Here is a 17,798-nt window from a genome sequence, read left to right as displayed (position 1 = left end):
TGATGAAAGTCAAAGAGGAGAGTGAAAAAGTTGGCTTAAAGCTCAACATTCAGAAAATGAAGATCATGGCATCTGGTCCCATCACTTCATGGGAAATAGATGGGGAAACAGTGGAAACAGTGTCAGACTTTATTTTTTTGGGCTCCAAAATCACTGCAGATGGTGACTGCAGCCATGAAATTAAAAGACGCTTACTCCTTGGAAGAAAAGTTATGACCAACCTAGATAGCATATTCAAAAGCAGAGACCTTACTTTGCCAACAAAGTTTCGTCTAGTCAAGGCTATGGTTTTTCCAGTGGTCATGTATGGATGTGAGAGTTGGACTGTGAAGAAGGCTGAGCGCCGAAGAATTGATGCTTTTGAACTGTGGTGTTGGAGAAGACTTGAGAATCCCTTGGACTGCAAGGAGATCCAAGCAGTCCATTCTGAAGGAGATCAGCCCTGGGACTTCTCTGGAAGGAATGATGCTAAAGCTGAAACTCCAGGACTCTGGCCCCCTCATGCAAAGAGTTGACTCACTGGAAAAGACTTTGATGCTGGGAGGGATTGGGGGCAGGAGGAGAAGGGGACAACAGAGGATGAGATGGCTGGATGGCATCACTGACTTGATGGATGTGAGTCTGAGTGAACTCCAGGAGTTGGTGTGCTGTGATTCATGGGGTTGCAGAGTCGAACAGGACTGAGCGACTGAACTGAACTGAACTGAACTGAATACTAGTAGCTGATACATTGTTTCAAGAGTGGAGAAAGAAGGAGACCCAGTGGTTAAACTTGGCACTTTCAGGGCAGGGGTCCTGTTCAGACTGTGGTCAGGGAACTAAGATCCCACCCAGCGAAGCCAAAAAAGTTAACATAATTTATGGGGCAGAGACACACACAAAGACTCAAAAGTGTTCTTTGGGGGTAGGGAACAACCAACTGTGTGAAAGGCCAGGTGAAACTAATAACTACCCCACCAAGCAGAAGACATCCAGACCCAGACCTTGAGGCCAGAAAGTGCAGAAATAAAACATTAAAAAAGCACGGAACTTCCCTCCCCGCTTGGGTATTTATTAAATACTCTGTTAGCCCAAGCAATAGGCTTAGATAGTTCATCTCCTAAAGATTTCAAACCCTGGAGTAGGAAAGTTACAGTGTGTTCATCTCTCATTTCATTTAATCATCACAATTCTTTCAGAGTCTCACCCTCATTTTAAAAATAAGAAAACTGATCCAGACAAAAAAGTTCTGGAGATGGATGGTGGTGATGGTTGCACAATAATGTGAATGTATTTAATGCCACTGTACACACAATGTCTCTGTACATGCAATGCCACTGTACATGCAAAGCCAGTGTACACATAAAATAGTTTAAATGATACATTTTATGTCGATTTTACCACAGTAAAAAAAATTTTTGTTTTAAGTAACAGGTTTAAAGAACCAAATGGTTGGCCGGAAGTCATAAAACCAATCAGTGTCAGATTCTAGTCCATGAGCTTAGACCCAGCCTTAGTTTCTTCATTTGTAAAATGGGTTTTTGTAAAGATTAGATGGAATAATGGATGGACATATGGTTTATCAACTGACATGTATCTTGTGAACAGAAAATTTCCCCTCAAAATTAGGTAACCTAGGGGATTACCACAAACTTTAAATATTGCTTTTGAATCCGCATGTCAAAATAGGAAGATTTTTATAGAGAGACCACCTCATTCAGGAGTTGCTAATTCAACCCTCTAGAAAGGCCATGCAAATTACCTACTGGGTGACGCTGCTAAGGAATAAGCCAAAAGGTATGGAAGACTGGGTCCTGCACGGGGAATGTTCCTTATGGGAAATTTGGGCCCAAATTTTCAAGAGAAAAATGAAAACCCTGAACTTTCGTAATGTGGAATCTCCCAATTATTAAATATTGGCAGCTAACTGGAAAAAAATGTAAAGTCCTGTGCCTGCCAACCTCTCTTCCTTGCCCCCCAACCCCAATCAAAGCCATGTGAAGATGTGCTCCATAACTGTTACTTCATAGCATGAGATCTGCTTCATTAGAAACTGAGGCCCAAAGATACTAAGTGACTGGCCAGGGCACCCAGACTCCCTTCTAAACTGGCTTATGAATTTAGCTCCAATTTGTGATTTGATTTTGTTTTTTAAGAACTGTCAGTACCATTTAGTATACCCTCTGAACACAAAACCTTGAGATTTCAAACCCTGGGAGATCTGTCAGTTTTAATGCTTGGGGATAGGTGAGAAGTCATGATACAGAGCAGAGAAGGAAGCAATGAAGAGGAATGGGACAGAACCGAGAAAGAAGTCCCAGCGTCCGAAACCATGTTCCACTTGGGAACTATCAGTGTCAGCAAATGGTTCAAGGATCAAAGCAGGTCTGGGGTGGTAGGTGGCTCCTACCATTCGCCTATGGCCAGATGGCCCTGTTCATCCTGAGTCCTTCCCACCTTCCTGCCAGTGCCCAGAGATCAAAACTCAACCTTCAACATTCTGTGACCTGCTTCTTTTTCACTGAGATCAAAGGGAAACTTTTGTCCAAGTTGTAAAAGAGAAACCAAGAGGCAACTTAATGCCGCCTCTGCCTTCCTTGGACTTCCTGGGGGGATTAAGGGCATTCCTTTAAAGGGATTTCTCAGAGAAACACATCTGTGCCAAGGACTGGTGTTGGCGCCTCGGCTTCTAAGGACACAGCGGCTCCTGCAGAATACATGTGCCAGGTGGAGCAAGTGGAGAGAATAGACAATACAACCAACAGACAGCAGCCCAGAAAGACCACAGAGACTAAGATCACGGGAAAAAAAAATCTGATTTTATAGGCATATCAGCAAAAATCACCTTGAATGCAAGTATTCTAAGCCACAAAATCTTCAACCTCAAGTTGAAATTTTCAATATCATTGAAGATTTTACAAATTTCATTGAAGAATTTAGAAATCCTCAAGTCTAAATCTTCATTTCACATATGACCTGTGCTGAAACAGACGAACAACACCAAAGTAATTTGCTCCAGGCCACCTGATAGATCAGTGGCAGTGCTGGGACTAAGCCCCAGCTGCCTCTTCCTCAATGAGCCGCGCTGGCCATTCCCAGGTGAGGCCCCGGGGAGACAGCAAGTTGCCACACACAGGACTGCTGGCAGAGTCCAGGCCTCCTGCCTTCTGTCCCAGGCCTCTATCAGCCAGACTTCATCACAAAACACGATTCCTGTGCTTCTGACTGGCCCGGAAACAGGGGGACAGGAGCCGAGGGGGATACTGGGAGGAAGGAACGGCTAGCACTGCTTTCGTTTGATCAAAGGAACCTAGAGGTCATTCAGACCATTCCCCTGCCTCTGGACTGGATCAAACTCAACCTCGGAACAGTGAGAACTGACCCAGCAATTCTACTCCTAGGTATACACCCAAGAAAACAGAACCAATGTTTACCCAAGAGCTTGCACACAAAATGTTCACAGCAACATTATTCATAACATCTCGAAAGTAGAAACAATCCCCAAATCCATGAATAGATGAAAAGGTAAACCAAATGAGATCTATCCACACAATGGAACATTATTTGATCATAAAAAGGAATGAAATATTGACACATGCTGCTGCTGCTGCTGCTAAGTCGCCTCAGTCGTGTCTGACTCTGTGCGACCCCACAGATGGCAGCCCACCAGGCTCCCCCGTCCCTGGGATTCTCCAGGCAAGAACAATGGAGTGGGTTGCCATTTCCTTCTCCAATGCAGGAAAGTAAAAAGTGAAAGGGAAGTCGCTCGGTCATGTCTGACTCTTAGCAACCCCATGGACTGCAGCCTACCAGGCTCCTCCGTCCACGGATTTTCCAGGCAAGAGTACTGGAGTGGGGTGCCACTGCCTTCTCCATGACACATGCTATGGCATGGATGAACTCTGAAAACATTATGCCTTGTTTAAAAAAAAAGTCAGATAACAAAACACCACATATCGTTTGATCCCATTTATATGAAATGTCCAGAACAGAAGAATCTATACAGACAGAAAGTATATTAATGGTTGCCAGGGACTGGAGGGAAGAGGGAGTGGGAAGTGGCTGCTAATGGATTTTTTTTAATGGGGTGATGAAAATATTCTGGAGGTGGACAGTGGTAAAGGTTGCACAACTCTGTGAATATACTAAAAAGCAATGAACTGTAAACTTTCAAAGGGTGGATTTTGTTATATGAATTATGATCCAATAAAATGGAAAAAAAACATAACACCCCAAACAGCATGAACAATGTGTGAGAGAAATACAGAGTTTTATTTTCCAAACAGAGGTTTCTAGATTCCTGAGATGTCTACAAACGTCAATGGACACTTCCCAAGTTCCACCAAAACAATATTCCTCAGAGCATATTCCATATGCTCAACAGTTCTATAAAGGATGAGATATGGGCCTGCTCCTCACCTCAGACCCAGCTAAAGCAACTAGGTATCGTGTAACTTTATAGTCATCTAAAGCCAGGCAGGAGGAACGCAGGAAAACTACGGAGAACTTCTGTTTACATCAGCCATCTACTCCTAGCTGGGGAAGTTCAGGAAACACCCACTGTGCTAACACAGATCTAGGAGGTGGCAGCCGACCCCTGGGGAAGAAGAACCAATCACTAAGGAAAGGGAGGGAGGTAAAAACCCATAAATATCACTTGAAACTTGCACCCACAACCCTAACTTTCAAAATAAAAGAAAAAACCAAAAGCCAGCAAGTTCCCATGGTCACTGAATCTATTAGTTAGGTTCCTCTTTGGTTGTATGACTTGCCTCAGAAACCCAGACACCCCAAAGCAGAGCCACACACTTCCATCCCCAGCAGTTGTGAAACAACCTATTGTACGAGGGTGCAGGAACTCTTCTGACTTCTGTATAATAAAGGGCTTCACACAGACCAAGCTCAAGTTTATCTGCCCACCCAGCCCGTCACACGCAGTATGACAGACACGAAGTATGACAGACACATAGTATTCCCTGGTAATAAATGTGCTTCTGTGACTTTTCACTATTGCATCGAACATGAAGCTGCTCATGTGCCCTCTTTAAAGTGGCCTCTGTGGGTCCCTGTACACACTACACTCTTAATTTCTGGAAATCAGTTTATAGTATTCATCATGAAAGCAGAGGATGATACTCCCAGGTGACACAACAAACATAAAATCACTTTGCTGTCCACTGTGCTTAGAATAAAATCCAAATGCCTTTCCATGGTTTCTCTGCAGGCTGAGAACAAGTCAGCTCCCTTAATGTAACATTCTGAAAAGTGTGGGAAGGGTAAGCACTGTAACAGAACAGTCTTTCAAAATGCAATCCACAGATTACAAACTGTAGACTACAACCCACAATTACAGGCATGTTCTAGAAACACAGCTCTTCCTGCCTCTCTTTGATTCCATCTTGTATCATTTTTTGCTCTCCCCTACCCCCGACTCCTCACCATGTTTCAGCACCCCCAGCCTTCTGTGTTCCTCAAACATATTCTTTTCCATCTTGGTCCTTTATACTTGCCATCTCCTTTGCCTGGAACACTCTCTGCATTGCTGGTTCCTTCTCGTCAATCAGGTCTCAACTCACGTCACTTTCTCTGAGAAGGCTTCTCTGACCACGTAATCCAAAGCAGTTGCACCAGCCTGTCACCCCCCAATTACTACCATGTCATCTTGCCCTCTTCACACTTACCACTATCTGACATTACCTTGTTCATGTATTTTCCTACTGACTGTCTTCTCAGGCTAGAAAAAACTCTACAAGCACAGGGACCTTGACCCTCTAACTCACCAGTACATCCCTAACTCTTGGCACAGAGCAGGCACTCAAATATTTGTTGATTAAATAAATGTGTACCAGAAATATGTTAACTTATTACCTCTTAAAACCTCAGAACAGAGCAAGAATTTCCCAGTGCAATGCTATAAATGCAACTTTACTGAACTCCTTCCCTATGGCAAAAGAGGGTGTGACTTTTCCTGTTCATGTTAAGTTCTTATGCCATTCTTGTTCTGAAAGTGGTCCGAAAAAAAAAAAAAATTGGTTTCAACATACCACGTTTGGGATTTTTTTCTGTGGTCTAAGAGCACAGATATCAGGCAAGGCTGTGAAGTCTTTTACCTGACCTCTGAGGTTCTAAATAAGGAATCCCTTATTAAATAAAAAGGATAATTTATCAGTTGGTTAATAGGAGGAGGGGAATTTGTAATCAGCCAGTAACCTATCCTTGCTTGGCAAAAATCAATACCAAAGAATTTAAACAAGAATCTTCCTTTACTAAAGTCAAATGTCTTTTGTGTCCCATCCTGTGTCCCAGGATGAAATTATCTGCTGAGGAAGAAATCACTTGGCCTAAGTGACTTCAATTTTGGTTCTGGTCTCTTGACAAGCAGAATGTGAGCCGACCTTCTGGAAGAAGAAAGGGCCAGTTTTTCACAGATCTACAGAAGCCAGCCAGTTCTGACCCACTTTCCCGGTACAGCTTATCCACATACCCTTATCCACACAAACGCTTCATCCTAAAGAGCTGTGTGGCCTTGTAGGGGCACGTGAAGGGGAGGGGGCTAGGCGGCACTGGCATAGTGCTTTTCACAATTGACCACCTCCATCATAATCACTAGAGTGCTTATAAAAGTGTAGATTCCTAGGCATCTCCTAGGCCAACAGAATTAGAATCTTTGGAAACTGCATTTTTAACAAGCTTCCCCACACACACCACAAGTCTTATGCACAGGAAAGTCTGACAACCAGTGGGATAAAAGATCCCTAGGAGAGAGGCAGGCAATTGGAATTGAGAGAAGACGAGATGTGATTAGAGAAGGATCTGGGGATTGACAATGGGGGCTGGGGGGGCAGGGGTAAAGGCATGCTTCCGGGTATCGGCACTCAAGACCGGCAGTGGGGACAACTGAGGGTAGAGGTGAGGACAGGGCTGTAGAAAGGATATGACACAGGGTTTGGGGTGGGAGAGGTGAGCACGCATCCGCGGACTGGTCAAGATAGTGGGGAGGCGGGGAGGTGGAGAAAGCAGGGTACAGACGTGAGAGGGAGGAGCAAAACTGGGAGTAACGGGGGCTCTTTGAAGGGGTGAGGACTGCAAAGTGAAAATTGGGAAATGGGGGTCACAGGAGGCAAAGACCAAGACTGGAATAGGAACCGCCTAGGGTGGTAGCTGAGACCCTTCCTCTGACCCAGAGCCTCCCCCAAAACTTCGGGCCTTGACAAGCCTGAGTGCGGGGCAAAGGCCGGAGACGGGGAGTTTGGGGGAGACAAGCCCAATCAGGGATGTCTCTCAGGCCTGAGCTAGGGGTCCCTGAAGTGGATCGGGCCGAGCATGGGACGCCAGGAAGTCCTAGGATCCCCCAGAGCGGCCCGCTCCATCTCCGGCTCCCGGAGTCTCCTTCACTCACCATCGCCGCCGCCATCTTGGATCCACGTGTCGCCGTAATGACGTCAGCGGAAGTAGGGTTTCCTTGGTTACGGAGTTTACCTCCGCGAGGTGCTGCCCTGTTTCAGTCGCTCTTGTGGTCGCGGTGAGTGGAGGCGCAAAGAAGACTTAGCTCCTGATCGCTAGCCTGGTCTGGGCAGTTAGGTCGCTGATTAAGTAAAAAGACAGGGTGGTGTAACTACGGAAGCCATGTTAACTCCTGGCAGACCCACGCTCCTTCCCCGGCTGACACTGCATTGTGGGTAATAGCGGAGTGCGTAAAGGTGCTTGTTCTGTGGGCTCCATCTTTACTATTGGCAGGAAGATTCGTTGCCAGGGTTACCTGAGCCCCTTGATTTGGTTGAGTGGGATCCGTACCAGGGCTCCATTAGCAGAATGATTTGTAATTAATGTATTTAATTATTTGCTTGGCTATCCAGTATTCTCTCCAATAGACTCTAATCCCTGTGTGGGTAAGATCCTTTTTTTTAACCTTGCTTTGCCTCACTCTCATCTGTGAAATGGGGAGGAGACTATTTTAACACCTTCATTATAGGTTTATGATGAGAATCCAATTAACTAATGTTGAATAATATATTAAATAAATGTCATTATACTCTTATGTCTACTCCTTCAGTCGTGTGGTAGGTGCCCAATACACTACTTACTAAATGGAATAAGAAAACGCAGCGTCTTTAGTTGGGGGGTGGGGTGGGGGAGACAGCTTTGGATGTGGACTTCACCTTGTTACCTAAGAGTGTAACTCGAGGCAAGTCGCTCCACCTTCCTAAACCTCAGTTTCCAGTAGCTAGAAAAGGGGACTCAAGAAGCTGTGGTGTTAAAATTGGCAGGAATCTGAAAGTTCAGTTGGTCCATGTATCACTGTAAAGTTGGTACAGTACCAGTGCTATCTGCAACTGTTAGGGAAAGTTGTGAAAGATTAATAATGGTCAATATCACGTACTGAACATTTGTGTGCTGCAGCATTTAGCATCACGCTAAAACTACTCATAAGGCTCTCTTGTCTAGACCTCTAGTCCCCCTCTTGGCAGGGGGTGGTTGAACTCTGATCCCCACCTAGGAGCAGGGCTATGGTTGATTGCCAGGCAAAGAAGGCTGCCAACAGATCTTTCCATCAACATACTATTTCTCCCACCAAGAGGTTGACTCTATTTCTCCTCCTTTTGAATCTGGCTGGTCACATCACTTGCTTTAACCAACAGAATATGATACAAATGACTCTGCCAGTTCTGGGTCTAAGCCTCAAGAGACTTGGCAGTTTCTGCTTCCATCATTTTGGCTCTAAAGACATCTGGCAACCAAGCTTGATAGCCACATGGAGAGGGAGGGAGGACCGGCCAACATCTCCAGGTACTCTAGAAATTCCAGCTGACTCCCAGGCATGTGGATGGAGTCATCATGGACATGCTAACCCAAGCTGAACTGCCAACTGAATGCAGCTACATGCATAACCTTATCTGACACCATACGGAATAACAACAACAAAAAAACTGCCCAGCTGAGCCCAGTTGTGTTAGGTTTTGGAGTGGTTTCTCATGAAGCAATAGGCAAATAAAACACAGACCTATTAACTCTTGTGATTCATACAACCGTCCTGAAGAGGAGCACAACGGATAAATCCCCAAGGGAGAAGAAACTTGAGCGAGCAGGAGGAGCATTTCCCTGGAGTTTCATAGCTAGTAAGCCACAGGTTCTAAACTTGCAACCAGTTCTGGAGCTTGAATCTTGGCTGTTTCCTATCATTTCTGGAACCAAAAGAGGGTTGAATGATAAGGAACGAAGCTCCATGAATGGTATATTATTCCTTGGTTATTTTCATTTTCCCCTTCATATCTTCTGTTTTTCCCAAAAGGCTTTCATGACCCAGTCTCCTTTAATAACATACATACATTCATCAGAATCTTTGGGCAAGACTGCCTGGGTTTAGATTGCATTTCCATCACCCACTGGCTCCATGGTAGAGGCAAATTTCTTTTTTCCCTTAACAATTTTTTTTAAATTGTGGTAAAATACACATTGCTTCCCTGGTGTCTTGGTGGTAAAGAATCTGCCTAGCAGTGCAGGAGATATGGGTTCTATCCCTGGGTCAGGACGATCCCCTGGGGAAGGAAATGGCCACCCACTCCAGTTTTCTTGCCCGGGGAATCCCATAGACAGAGGAGCCTGGCGGGTTACAGTCTATGGAGTTGGAAAGAGTCAGACGTGACTTAGCAACTAAACAATAGCAACAAAATGTATATCACATAAAATTTACCATTTTAATCACCTGTAAGTGCAATTCATTGGTGTCAAATGCATTCACCATCTGTGCAGTCACCACCACCTCTGGGAACTTTTTATCACCATAGACTGAACTCTGTGCCCATTAAAGTGAAAGTCACTCACTTGAGTCTGACTCTGCGACCTCATGGACTATACAGTCCATGGAATCCTCCAGGCCAGTATACTGGTGTGGGTAACCGTTTGCTTCTCCAGAGGATCTTCCCAACCCAGGGATCGGCCTGGGGTCTCCTGCATTGGCTTCTTTACCAGCTGAGCCACCAGGGAAGCCTAAACAAAGATATAACCAGTTGCAAAGTGAAAGTCACTCAGTCCTGTCCGACTCTTTGCGACCCCATCGACTATACAGTCCATGGAATTCTCCAAGCCAGAATATTGGAGTGGGTCAATTCAGTTCAGTTCAGTCACTCAGTCGTGTCCGACTCTTTGCAGCCCCATGGACTGCAGCATGCCAGGCTTCCCTGTCTATCACCAGCTCCCAGAGCTTGCTTGAACTCATGTCCATGGAGTCGGTGATGCCATCTAGCTATCTCATCCTCTGTTGTCCCCTTCCCCTCATGCCTTCAATCTTTCCCAGCATCAGGGTCTTTTCCAGCGAGTCAGTTCTTCACATCAGGTGGCCAAAATATTGAAGTTTCAGTGTCAGTATCAGTCCTTCCAATGAATATTCAGGACTGATTTCCTTTAGGATTGACTGGTTTGATCTCTCTGCAGTCCAAGGGACTCTCAAGAGTCTTCTCCAACACCACAGTTCAAAAGCATCAATTCTTCAGTGCTCAGCTTTCTTTATAGTCCAACTCTCAAATCTGTACATGACTACTGGAAAAACCATCTCTTTGACTAGATGGACCTTTGTTGACAAAGTAATGTCTCTGTTTTTTAATATGCTGTCTAGGTTGGTCATAGCTTTTCTTCCAAGGAGCAAGTGTCTTTTAATTTCATGGCTGCAATTACCATCTGCAGTGATTTTGGAGCCCCCAAAATAAAGTCTCTCACTGTTTCCATTGTTTCTGCATCTATTTGCCATGAAGTGATGGGACCAGATGCCATGATCTTAGTTTTCTGAATGTTGAGTTTTAAGCCAACCTTTTCGCTCTCCTCTTTCACTTTCATCAAGAGGCTCTTTAGTTCTTCTTCGCTTTCTGCCATAAGGGTGGTGTCATCTGCATATCTGAAGTTATTGATATTTCTCCTGGCAGTCTTGATTCCAGCTTGTGCTTCATCCAGCCCGTCAGTTCACATGATGTGAGACATTCAGAAAATTAATGCTAGGAAGCATTAGTACAAACAATGTTAGTGGAGGTGATGGGATTCCAGCTGAGCTATTTCAAATCCTAAAAGATGATGCTGTTAGTGTGCTGCACTCAATATGTCAGCAAATTTGGAAAACTCAGTAGTGGCCTCAGGACTGGAAAAGGTCAGTTTTCATTCCAATCCCAAAGAAAGAATATTCAAAGTACCGCAAAATTGTACTCATTTCACTTGCTAGCAAAGTAATGCTCAGAATCCTTCAAGCTAGGTTTCAACAATATGTGAATGAAGAACTTACAGATGTACAATCTGGATTTAGAAAAGGCAGAGAAACCAGAAATCAAATTACCAACATTAGTTGGATCATAGAAAAAACAAAGAAATTCCAAAAAATAAAAAATCCATCTACTTCTACTTCATTGACTACATGAAAGCGTTTGACTGTGTGGATCACAACAAACTGTGGAAATTTCTTAAAGAGACAGGAATACCAGACCATCCTGCCTGTCTCCTAAGAAACCTGTATGTAGGACAAGAAGCAACAGTTAGAACCAGACATGGAAAAATGGACTGGTTCAAAATTGGGAAGGGAGTATGTGAAGGCTGTATATTGTCACCTTGCTTATTCAACTTATGTTCAGAGTACATCATGCAAAATGCCCACTGGATGAGTCACAGGCTGGAGTCAAGATTGCCAGAAGAAATATCAACAACCTCAGATATGCAGATATGACTATAATGGCAGAAAGTAAAGAGGAACTAAAGAGCCTCTTGATGAGGGTGAAAGAGGAGAGTGGAAAAGCTAGCTTAAAACTCAACATTTAGAAAACTAAGATCATGGCATCCAGTCTCATCACTTCATGGCAAATAGATGTGGAAAAAGTAGAAACTGACAGATTTTATTTCCTTGGCTCCAGAATCACTGCAGATAGTGACTGTAGCCATGAAATTAAAAGATGCTTGCTGCTTGGAAGAAAAGCTGTGACAAACCCAGACAGCCTATTAAAAAGCAGAGATATCACTTTGCCAACAAGTCCATATAGTCAAAGCTATGGTTTCCCCAGTAGTCACACATGGATGTGTGAGTTGGACCATAAAGAAGGCTGAGCACCAAAAAGCTGATGCTTTCAAATTGTAGTGCTAGAGAAGACTCTTGAGAGTCCCTTGGACAGCAAGGAAATCAAACCAGTCAATCTACTGGTAAAATGAGTTACGAGATCAATCCAGAGTCAGAGTGGGAGAGAACCACACAAAGGCATGAATTCAAGGAGGCATGATTCATTAGCGGTCATTTTGTCACGCTCCATGACGCCATCATTGCCTAGGCCACCTTCCCCTCTCTCACCTGGGCCTCCGGAATGGCCTCCTACCTGGTTTTCCTACAGACTTTTTTGTCACCTCTCGTCTCTCTTCTCCATTTAACCATCAAAGTCATCTTTTAAAAAACAAGAATCAACTGTGTTTCTCCCCTGTTTAAAACTTTACCCAGTTAAAATCTCAAGCCCTCACCATGACCTGCAAGGGCCTGAATAGTCAGGCCTTGACTCCCACAGTGTCCCCTTCATTCTGAAGCCTCCAGCCACACAGACCTCCCAGGAAACTTGCCAAGCTCATGTCTACCACAGGGCCTTTGTACTTGCAGGCCTTTCTCTCTGGAATACTCTTCACATTTTGTGTGATTAGCTGCTTCTCATGATTAGGTCTCAGCTCAACTGGCAACTCAGAGAGTTGTTACCTGCCACACTCACGCATACACACACAGGGTTGGGTTGGCGGTGGGGAGAGATACTTTGGTTACTTCTTATTGGTTTTCTTCCAATAAGAAAGCCTACAGTGGGTCTGTGGTGTACCCAACTGTGTCTGTATTAAGTATGTGCCAAAAACATATTGGTTGAATGCTTGCATTACGATTTCATCTCAGGCCTCTATCAGTTGGGAACAGCTGTGGCTGTAAGGAAGGACCCCACCCCAAACAACAGTGGCTTAACAAAATAAATGCTTACTCTTCTGTCTTAGTTTGGTTTCTTCCAGAAGCTGACTCTGACACAAGGATTCAAGCAAGAGTAACTTTTAAAAATGTATTTATTTTAATTGGAGGCTAGTTACTTTATGACATTGTGGTGGTTTTTGCCATACATTGACATGAATCAGCCACGAGTGTACATGTGCCCCCCTGTCCCTAAGACCCCTCCCACCTCCCTCCCCATCCCATCCCTCCGGGTTGTCCCAGTGCACCAGCTTTGAGTGCCCTGTTTCATGCATAGAACTTGGACTGGTCATCTATTTCGCATATGGTAATAGGCACGTTGCAATACTATTCTCTCAAATCATCCCATCCTCACCTTCTCCCTCAGAGTCCAAAAGTCTATTCTTTATATCTGTGTCTCTTTTGCTGTCTAAGCAAGAATAGCTTATTTTTAATTTTTTAAAATTAATTTAATTGGAGGCTAATTACTTTACAATATTATATTGGTTTTGCCATACATTGACATGAATCCGCCACGGGTGTACATGTGTTCCCCATCCTGAACCCCATATCCCTCTGGGTCATGCCAGTGCACCAGCCCTGAGCACCCTGTCTCATGCATTGAACCTGGACTGGCGATCTGTTTCACATATGATAATAGACATGTTTCAATGCTATTCTCTCAAATCATCCCACCCTTGCCTTCTCCTACAGAGTCCAAAAGACTGTTCTATACATCTGTGTCTCTTTGCTATCTCGCATATAGGATTATCTTTACCATCTCTCTAAATTCCATATATATGCATTAGTATACTGTATTGGTGTTTTTCTTTCTGACTTACTTTACTCTGTATAATAGGCTCCAGTTTCATCCACCTCATTAGAACTGATTCAAATGTATTCTTTTTAATGGCCAAGTAATACTCCATTACGTATATATATCACAGCTTTCTTATCCATTCATCTGCTGATGGACATCTAGGTTGCTTCCATGTCCTGGCTATTATAAACAGTGCTGTGATGAACATTGGGATACATGTGTCTCTTTCAATTCTGGTTTCCTCAGTGTGTATGCCCAGCAGTGGGATTTCTGGGTCATATGACAGTTCTATCTCCAGTGTTTTAAGGAATCTCCACACTGTTCTCCATAGTGGTTGTACTAGTTTGCATTCCCACCAACAGTGTAAAAGGGTTCCCTTTCCTCCACACCCTCTCCAGCATTTATTGCTTGTAGACTTTTGGACTGCAGCCATTCTGACTGGCGTGAGATGGCACCTCATTGTGGTTTTGATTTGCATTTCTCTGATAATGAGTGATGTTGAGCATCTTTTCATGTGTTTGTTAGCCATCTGTATGTCTTCTTTGGAGAAATGTCTGTTTAGTTCTTTGGCCCATTTTTTGATTGAGTCGTTTATTTTTCTGGAATTGAGATGCAGGAGTTTAAGCAAAAGTAGTTTAAAGGGAGTAATTTAAAATAATTAAAAGGAGGGAAAGGGATACCAGAGGGCAGTCATGTGGAGGAGCCAGCTCCTGTTTGCAAGAGCTGATGGTTAAATTCTTAGGAATTTTGTGAGCCAGTTGTTGAACATGGGCATTTTTGAAAATGAAATTAATTTAAAATTAAATAAATGGTATTAAAAACAAAAGTATGAATCATTCAAAGGGCTTCCCAGATAGTGCAGTGGTAAAGAATCCTCCTGGAGACATGAGAGATGTGAGTTTGATCTCTGGGTTGGGCAGATCCTCTGGAGTAGGAAATGTCAGTCCACTCCAGTAGTCTTGCCTGGAGAATCCAATGGACAGAAGAGCCTTATGGACTACAGTCCATGGAGTCACAAAGAGTCGGACACAACTGAGTGACTGAGTACACACACACACCTGAAACATTCAAAACTCATCATTTCCTAATAATTTTGCTATTCCCTAAGCTCCTGATTCTATTTACATCTATTTTGTTTACAACAGAATACTTCTAATTCCTGCTACTACACACCTCCCCCCAACTCTGAGCTCAGTGGCTTTGGATTGTAGCAGAGCCAGTTTATGCATTAACACAGTAGGTACAGTGCCCAAGGCCCACCAGACTTTTAGGGGCCATGAAAATGTTTAAAAGAAATAATTTCTTTTAAAATCAGAAGGTAAAAGTAAACATTGGGGTTGAAGTGAAAGCTTTTGTATATAATATTAGCACTCCATTGTTTTAAAACCAGGGCTTATTTATTTATTTACTGGCCATGCTGCACAGCTCGTAGGATCTGAGTTCCCTGACCAGGGATTGGACACAGGCCCCAGCAGTGAGAGCACTGAGTTCTAACCCCTGGACCGCCAGGAAATTCCGAGTATATTCATTTTTATATCAATGCAGCTGTTGACTGCAATTTGTATTTATAAGTGAAAGTATTTACATCGATATTTATAAAATGTATGTTTTATGGAGGAAGAGTCCTACAAAGACAAGGTTGCTTAAAGTCCATGAAAGTGACGGTGCCACTGGGTGGCAGCCTGAAATTGGCCATGGTGGGGACATCTACACCACAGATATGAGCAAATGCTACAAATCAGGGCTTAAATTTTTGCTTTGTTAGCAAACATTTTCTGTAAAGGGCTAGGTGATAAATATTTAAGGCTTTACAGACCATGTGACTGTGTTACAACTACTCAGCTGGGCCTTGTAGCACAAAAGCTGCTACAGATGATAAATAGTGAGCTGTGTTCCAATAAAATCTAGTTTGCCAAACCCCAGCTTAGACTTAAAGTGACAAAGTGTCAGTGATGCAGATTAAACTTTAACAGCTACGTGTTTGTAGCTGCGAAACATTGTAGTCAGCACAAAAATGTGACACGTTTTATTCAGCAGAGAAGTTGCTCATCCACGTCTCTGCAAATGGCGCATTTCATTGCTTTTTATGGCTGAGTAATATCCCATTGTGTGTACGTGCCACATCTTTATCCATGCCTCTGCTGATGGGCATTTACATTGCTTCCATGTCCTATCTATTATAGATAGCGCTGCTGTGAAGATCGGGGTTCCTGTATCCTAGAATAACAGTTTTCTAACTACTTGATCCTCTGTGGTGACCTAAATGGATAGAAAATTAAAAAAAAAAAAGAGGTAATATGTGTGAATGCATGCCTGATTCACTATGCTATGCAGTAAAATAAAAACAACAACATTGTAAAGCAACTGTACTCCAACAAAAAAGAAAAAGAAGTTGCTTGTATCATTGACTAACAAGTGAAATTCTGACATATGAATGCCTTCATTATTCCAGATTCATCTGATTCATGAATATACATGACATTGTCAACCCACATTCATTGCAATGAATACTTGGAACTGTACTTAAAGAGCATATGTTGTCAAGCAGGTTACCATCGTGGTTAACAAGCTTAACCTTGTGGGGAAACTCTGGATAACCATGCAAAACACACACCTTAGAGTTATCCTACCCAGAGGGCAAGGGAACAGTTCTGACTGATCCCACAGGGTGTTAATTCTTTGGTACTTTTGGCCTTCTGGGAACACTGGAAGCTGAGGCTTTTTGCAGTTTTAGGAAAAGAGTTCTCAGGCACAGGGATGCAGATAACTACAGCTAGAAGTTCAGTCCACTGTAAGGATACCAACAGTGCATGTCACACCCTCCAAGGTGAAAAGTCTAGGGAAGACTGTCTTAGCTGATTTGGTGGCTGTGCCTAAAATATCTTCAGGGATTCAGGCTTCACCCAGCTTTGCCATCGCTAGAATTAATTCATTTTCATCAGAGTCCATGGTGGCAGCTAGAGCTCCAGCCTTCACACGTACATTCTAGGCAGAAAGAGGAAGAGATGAAAAATAAGAGGTGAAGAGCCCACATTAGTTGTCCTTTAAGAAAGGATTTTGGAAATGCTACACCACGCTTCCACTTACAACCCATTGATCATAACTTAATCACACCACCATACTTTGTTGCACAAGTAGGAAATGTAATCTTCATTCCAGGGAATTGTGTCCCTGATAAAATTCTATTTCTCTAGCAGTAGGGGGAACATGGATAAGATATGGGGACAACCAGCAGTCATTGCCAACCTCAGAAAGGGAAAGGATGCAAACAGTGTGAAAACTGATAGAGCCTTATAGTAGAACCTATTGTGATGAGGACAGATCCATGACAAAATTGAGGGCCCAGGTAGGAGAATGGGGAGAGGGAGTTTTACAAATCACAAGGGGAAACAAGTGCTTTTTCTGTATTTAACCTCAAAGCTACAACTAGAGAAAATATAAGCAAGTTAATAACGTCTTAGAAAGAGCATCTTACCTATGCCTTCTTTGACATCTTCCAGAGAGGAGTCCATGCAGTTTTCCCATGAAATTGGTGTCCCCAAATCTATCCCCATATTTATTTAATTAATAGAATTTCATTTTAGAGCAGTTTTATGTTTACAGAAAACTGAGTATAGAGTTCATGTATACTCCCTCATCCAGCCCTCACCCCGCCCCCCCCATTTCATCCCTGTTACTAACATGTTGCCTCAGTGGGGTACATATGTTACCCTTGATGACCCAATAGTGATACATTATTATTAACCAAAGTCAATAGTTCACATGAGGTTTCACTCTTTGCGTTGTACTTTCTATGAGTTTTGAAATGTTTATCAGTTCAGTTCAGTTCAGTTGCTCAGTTATGTCTGACTCCTTGTGACCCCATGAACCAGAGCACACCAGGCCTCCCTGCCCATCACTAACTCCCGGAGTTTACCCAAACTCATGTCCATTGAGTCGGTGATACCATCCAACCATCTCATCCTCTGTCATCCCCCTCTCCTGCCCTCAGTCTTTCCCAGCATCAGGGTCTTTGAAATGAGTCAGCCCTTTGCATCAGGTGGCCAAAGTATTGGAGTTTCAGCT

At 43.5% G+C, this 17,798-nt stretch overlaps 1 protein-coding gene across 1 annotated transcript in view; it reads right to left on the bottom strand.

Moving 5' to 3' along the window:
- The window catches only part of TM9SF4 (transmembrane 9 superfamily member 4), a 52,076-nt gene extending 44,682 nt beyond the window's left edge, over positions 1-7,394 (bottom strand). The window contains exon 1 of the mRNA XM_068986676.1: positions 7,379-7,394. Coding sequence (XP_068842777.1) covers positions 7,379-7,393 — 15 coding nt within the window. The 5' untranslated portion in view covers position 7,394. The remainder of the gene's footprint in view (positions 1-7,378) is intronic.
- Positions 7,395-17,798: the final 10,404 nt, after the last annotated feature.

Source organism: Capricornis sumatraensis, chromosome 15 (genome assembly GCF_032405125.1).
Source record: "Capricornis sumatraensis isolate serow.1 chromosome 15, serow.2, whole genome shotgun sequence".
In the NCBI taxonomy this organism is placed as follows: domain Eukaryota; kingdom Metazoa; phylum Chordata; class Mammalia; order Artiodactyla; family Bovidae; genus Capricornis; species Capricornis sumatraensis.
This window is presented reverse-complemented; position numbering and strand designations above follow the sequence as displayed.